This window comes from Urtica dioica, chromosome 4 (genome assembly GCF_054948205.1).
Source record: "Urtica dioica subsp. dioica isolate 48M chromosome 4, U.dioica_male_clone48M_v1_H2, whole genome shotgun sequence".
Classification (NCBI taxonomy): domain Eukaryota; kingdom Viridiplantae; phylum Streptophyta; class Magnoliopsida; order Rosales; family Urticaceae; genus Urtica; species Urtica dioica.
In genome coordinates, this window is record NC_142759.1 from 26,524,876 (window position 1) to 26,531,725 (window position 6,850).

Genomic DNA, 6,850 nt, shown 5'->3' on the forward strand with positions numbered 1-6,850 from the left:
TTTTTTTTTTTTACTTTTTCTATGTCTATTAATTAGTAAAAATAATGTTTTAACGGAATTATATACTCTATAACTATCCATATCAACTTTCTGGCAAAGGTAAAACAATTACCACTTTGAGATGTACTAAGCCATCAAAATCCGCTTTGTTGTTTCCGAAGACTTTGAGAACTTCTTCCCTTGCGCGATGTTGCCAAACCGGATGATGACTCAGCATAACCATTGTCCAAGTAAGCAAACTCGAGGAGGTCTCTTGACCAGCAAAGTAAAACAACTTGCATTCTCCGATCACATCTTGTATACTCATCCCAACAGTCTTCTTGTTTCCTTGTTCCTTCATCACCTTCATGTTTGAGTCCATGAGAACGCTTAACAAGTCGTCGTTTGGTGCTTCGCCAAGTTTCATCACCTTTTCTCTATCACGGATCATGGCCTTAAGCAAACCATGCATTTCATTTTTTACTTGTTTCAATTTGTTGTTCGACTTGGTTGGGACGAATCTACATTAATAGAGAAAAAAAAATACCCAACTTAGTCAGATCGATTATTGAGTGGAATAAATAGTTTATAAATTTGTGAAGTAATAGCAATGACTAAAATTTTGACCTCCATCCGGGAATGTATCCGATAGCTAAAGATTTAAGAACTAGTTCGGAGAGCTCGGCGAAGAGTAGGAAAATTCTTCTACCATTTTCATAACTTTGTCCAAAAGCCGTTCGAGAAATCACATCGGTGGTCATACTTTGAATGTGAGGCCAAACATCCACCTCGCAGCTTCCTTTTCCATCTTTCACCAAATTTTCCCATTTGTTTAGCATCTCAGAGGTACTTGCATGAAAAGCCGGAAGCATGCCCTGTGATCAAGCTCACCCAAAATTAATTAGCCATGCAATGCAAATTAACTTCAAAAAAATTACATATGCAAAATTATGTATACCACTATTGTGCAAAAACATTATTTTTTCCCCTCTTAATTTTTTTTCTTTGCCTTTCAAGTTGGTTAAGGATTATAAACAAATATATGAAAAAGTTAAATAAATTTACTTACTTTCTACTTTGTTGGAAATTAGTAATTTTACGGTATAACTAGCAGAAACGTGTGCAAACTCATCACTTTTAGGGCCCTGATTTTTATTCTAATATGTTTAAATTACTGTGTGTGAAGATTATTCCAGAATTTCCATTTGTAAAGATTTAGTTAATAATTATGGTAACAAATTTGATGAAGAAATGGATAAGCAGAGTTATAAATAAGTAATAATATACCTTCAACTTGTCCATATGAAAGGCTGGATTAATAATTTTGCGACGCACAGCCCATTTTTCGCCATCAAGCCAGGCTACGCCGCTAAACAGATAACTAAGAAGTGCATTTTGCTTGGGCTTTGTAAAATTTCTGAATTTTGACAAAATTTCCTTGACATCATCTGGATTCGTAATAATCAATCCTGGTATTGGACCTTCCCACGTAAAAGAATATTCACCTGAATTTTCATCAAGCACATGAAATATGTTCAGTTAAAGCAAAAAAGTGAAGTTAAACAAGAAAAGATGGCAGTATAAGGCCATAGGGAAAATCCGTCAAGTGTAATAACAGTTTGACAAAATTATTATAGAACAAATTATTTGAAATAACTTAATGCTACTTTAAATTAAAAATGATAATTTAATTATTCAAATATAAAAAATATAGCCTAATTCTTGCCTTGTTCTCATGTACTATGGTGTGTATATATATATATATATATATATATATATATATATATATCATCTTAATTAAATTATATTCTTAAATATTAGACCATTTAGACTAAAAATCTAATATAAAAATTCTAAATATACCACAGGCCTAACTATCCCATTATTAAATTCCAAAGATAAATAAAACACACTTTAAAAAATAAATTATAACTTATAATGAAATAAATTACATGATACTTGCCAATTGCATTTTAGTAAAGATATGTTAATAATTGGAAATTAGTTATTTTGATGACGGAACAAATAAAGCGAATTATTTTGTACCAATTATACCTCTTATTAAATTAGTTATTTAAATTGATTTTGAAATAAAAAAGAGGCAATTAGACAAGTAGTCCAATAGTTCACCCTTCTTTTAAAAAGTAGTCAAAAAAATTTAATTAAAAAAAATAGCCCACCAGGTCTCCAGTAAAGTAATTAACTAAAGATTAACTATTTTTTTCAATAAAATGAAACTTTGGCTAAAATTTGTAAATGAGCTAGGAGAATGGTTAGTAGCAACAAATTCTTGATAAAAAAAATCATAATTAATATTCAAATTCCTCTACTTTGGATCTAGATTCTTCGTAATTCAAAATCAACAGAAAGAAATAAAAAAGAAAAAGTGACAAAATGGAACTTAATGAGAGAGAGAGAGAGAGAGAGAGAGAGAGAGAGAGAGAGAAGAGAATATATAATCGGAGGAAAATCGGCTGGAAAAAAGGCCGAAGAAGACCGTCGGAGCTCATTCTAAGTAGGTCTAAAGCTTTTTCTTCTTTCTCTTATTCGAATATGAAGATTTAAGATTCTAGGGTGCGAGTTTATTATTTTGGGTTTGTTGGTTCTTGAGAATTCCAATGAGGTTTCTTTGCGGTGATCAACTTCGCCTTAAGGCAAAGGTTAAATCTCAAATTTTTCCTATGTCCAAAATTTGTAAGAGATTTAGGAATCATGGATTTGAATTATGAATTGATGAAATTGAATGTGAATTTGTCTTTGGGTTATGGTTTTTTTTTTTGTTTTTTGTTTTTTTTTTCCCTTTCTAAACGCATATAGTTAATAACTCGCAATACTTGTCAATAATATTTTTGGGTTTGAGCTTCTAAATATTTTTTTAATCGAGTATAATTAATAACCTATAATAGTTATTCATAAATTTTTGTGTTTAGCAGTTATATTTTTGGATTCTAGTTTTTTTTTTTCTTTTCTAAAACGTTTATAATTAAGAGATTTGTAACTAATTAGGCCATTTTAAATATGTGATTTTGGATCTAGCCTATGTTTGACAATTTTTAGGGATATAGCCAAATGGCTTATGTGACAATAATTAAGGTCTGATTTGCTCTTATTTATTAACAAATTCGTCACTTTCTCTCTCTTATTTTTTTTTCAAATAATTTTTTTGTATCAAAACTTCAAAAAATCGTATCTTTCTCATACGAACTCGAAATTGAGTGATTTCGGTCTTGTTTGTTTCTTCACTCAAAAACTGTTTTCTAGTTTTTGGGTTGAAAAAATTGAAAACCAAAATTGAAAACATGTTTGGTTAGGTGTTTTTGGAAAAAAATTTCAAAAAATTTTGAAGTTGTTTTGGAAAAAAGTAAAGAAAACTGAAAACAAATAAAATGTGTTTTTGAAAAAAAATTTCTTCTCTTCTCTCATCTTTCTCCTCATCTTCTCTTTTCATTCTTTCAAAAACAAAAATGAAAACTATACCAAACACTTTTTTCAGTTTTTTCACTTTCTCAAAAACAAAAATGAAAACTGTACCAAACATCTTTTTGAAAACAACTACAAAACAGTTTTTCAATACAACTACAAAAATTAGAAAACAGAAAACAAAAAACTTTTTGAGTTAACTACCAAACACAACCTTCAGATCCTACAAATTCGTGGCGTCGAGATCTTAAAAAATAGACCCATTGTGTTTGATGCAAAATTATATTTATGTCGATAATTTCAAAATTTTTTAGTTATTTCCATATTTAAGGTAGTAACGTGATTTTTCTACATCTATGTTATTAAACATGATTTTTCATCAAACAAAATGGATTTATTTATGAAGATCTCGACGTCACAAATCCGTAGGATTTGGAATCACTCAATTTCGAGTTCATATGAGATAAATATGGTTTTTTGAAGTTTTTATGTAAAAAAAGTGTAGGAAAAAAGTAGAAGAGAGAAAATAACGAATTTGTTAATAAATAAGGGCAAATCAGACCTTAATTATTGTCATATAAACCTGTTGGCTATTTTCTTAAAAATTGTGAAACGTAGGCTAAAAACAAATTTCATCGTTTCATTTTGGTTATTTTGCTACAGTGCCCTATAATTAATAACTAGTAATAATTATTAATTAATTGTTTTTAATTTAACTGCCGTTGTTTCAGTGATGTAAAGTTCATGATAGAGAGAATTCAAGAACAAGAGCTTTTATGCTTTTATATTTTGGGTATGTAGTATAATATATATTGCATAATATATTTGGTGATTGTATTAATTTCTATTGATTACTCTTAATTTTCAAGTTGTGTTTAGCCGATAATAACAGTCATAAACTTTTATAAAAACGTTGCATGTATGTAAGGTTTTCGATTTGGTAATCTCTCAACTTTTTAACGTATTCAATAAAAAGTGAGTGCAATAATCTCATAAACTATAAATAATCATAAAAGACTAATTATTATAAACTCAGAGCTGTTATAAGTTACTATTAATCATTTTAAACAATTATAAAAGATTGTTATTAACTATTATTAACAGATACATGAAGAGAGAAAATGAGAAAAAATAGATTTATTATAAACTATAAACTACTTCCATGCAATTCATATTTATTTATTTTTTAAAGTAAAATCCTTAAAGGGTATTTTTTATATTTTTTTTTGGGTCAGTTAAGAATTTGAGTGGTTAATCTCTAATCATATCAAACATTAGCCAAAATATAATTTTATCCTTTCAAGAAGACTATAGCTAGAGTGCCCAAACTATACATACATATATATATATATATATACATATACATATACATATACATATATATATATATATATATATTAATAATGCTTATAACTTCAAACAAATGGCTGGCCTAACTTCTAATTAATAATCTTTGCAAATATATATCTTTATTATTGTTATTTTTATTAACAATTATTAGATCGTCCAATATCTTATTTATAAGAGAAATTAAGAAAATAATCGATTTAAACTTGTGACATTGTTAAGTAGCCAACTTTTGGTAAATTTTATATAAATAGCCGTAAATAATAACGTGACCTAATATATGGAGTTGATTATTTATCTAAGATTTACGTTTGTAAATATATAAAAATGATTATTTACTTAAGATTTAACAAACGTTTGCTATTTAACAACCTCAAATGTTTATTCCTAATGTACCCTGTTTGCACTTAATTTACACTATTTCGTTAAAAATATGATTACAAAACAACAAATTGGAAGATAAGAGAAACGTACCATATTTGTTGAGGGTGTGAATGACGAAAGGAAGGATACGAGATGAGATGTCGTGCGACTCTGAATCTGAGAGAGTGATCGGTTTAGAGTTTGCTTCTTTCGCCATTTCAGAGCTCTCTTTCAGGTCTCCTTTCAGAAACTTGTACCGGTTTCCATTCAGGCCTTGGCTTCTCAGGATTCTTTCCAGCCTTCTCGGCCTCAGCCAAACCAAGTTCACAAGTTTCCAAGCACAAGTCAGTATCGCCAACGCAATCAATATCACACATGTCGTAATTGTTGACCATTCCATGACTTTGCGGAGATTACTGAGAGAGAGTGAGAGAGATGAGTTTGTATGGGTTGTTTGTGTGTATTTATATATGCAGTGGCGCAAAAGGGATATGCATATTAGAAATGTGGTTACATTTCTTTGTGCCAAATAGAGTAGCGTTTCTTTTGTTTCCAGTCGCGAGTTAAATTGATACCTATCCATCCATTATGAAGTAAGGAAAGAGATAAATCACATACAATGTAATGACTACAGTTAGGAAAGTTTTAATTAATATTTTTAAAATAAAATTGGGAAAACAAACTTGCATTAATGAACCGAGATATTGTTTCAGAATGTTAAGAAAGAATATGCGGCTGAGGGACTTCCCGAATATCTGTCAAAATTATAGAAGCTGTGTGTATGTTTATCGTAAGCTTGCACAGCTTCCCATAAACTTGACGGAATCCTAAATTGCGTACATGAACCGGCATTTTTTGTCAAATTATTGCATTGTAGCGTCAATATATATATATATATATATATATACACACACACGTGTGTGTATGGAGTTTTTTTTATTAACATTGTGTTAGCTGTATATAATACTGACGGAATCCTAAATTACACATCTGTTACGAAAACTTCTACAACCATACGGTTTCATTGTACAATTTTCAAATATTCCAAACTTTTTCTTCACGGTGATATATATTTCGCGCCGTAACGACATATTCTACAACGGATATTTTATCCGTTGTAGAAGTTTCTCGCCACGGCTCAAAATATACATCGCCGCGGTGAGTTTTTTTTTTCTTTTTTATGAATAAATCATCACCGCGGCGACGCATATTTTTCGCCGTAGTGAGTATTCTACAACAGATGTTTATTAATTCGTTGTAGAACTTTCTATACATCGCCGCGGCGACATCTTGGGTTAAACTATACATCGCCGTGGCGACATCCTGGGTTGAATCTCGTCGCGGCGACGTATATTTCGCGCCGCGGCGAGAATGTCATACAACGGATCAAGATCCGTTGTAGGAAGTTTCAAAGATTTTTTTTAAATTGCCGTGGCGACAGCTAAATCTCGCCGTGGCGGTATTAACATGCCGCGGCGAGAATCCTTCATTGCCGCGACGAGAATCTCTCATGCAAAAGTGGTTGGTCTCGGTATCTTTCTCGCCGCGGCGGGTTGAACTTGCCGTGGTGAGAAAACAACGTCGCCGCAACGAGATTATCATACAACAGATATAATAAGCATTGTAGAAAGTGTCGCCGCGGCGAAGAAGAAATTCTGCCATAGTGAAGTTCATTAAATGTCGTAATTCCATAACGCTTAGATTATCCGTTGTAGAAGGATTTTACTGCGGCGTAAAACAC

At 30.9% G+C, this 6,850-nt stretch overlaps 1 protein-coding gene across 1 annotated transcript in view; it reads right to left on the bottom strand.

The window, feature by feature from the left end:
• The window catches only part of LOC149401416 (cytochrome P450 CYP72A219-like), a 6,695-nt gene extending 1,186 nt beyond the window's left edge, over positions 1–5,509 (bottom strand). Inside the window, exons 1-4 of the mRNA XM_089612932.1 lie at positions 5,221–5,509; positions 1,267–1,484; positions 607–854; positions 113–500 (exon numbers count right to left, since the gene is read on the bottom strand). Coding sequence (XP_089469058.1) covers positions 113–500; positions 607–854; positions 1,267–1,484; positions 5,221–5,509 — 1,143 coding nt within the window. The remainder of the gene's footprint in view (positions 1–112; positions 501–606; positions 855–1,266; positions 1,485–5,220) is intronic.
• Between the last annotated feature and the right edge of the window lie 1,341 nt (positions 5,510–6,850).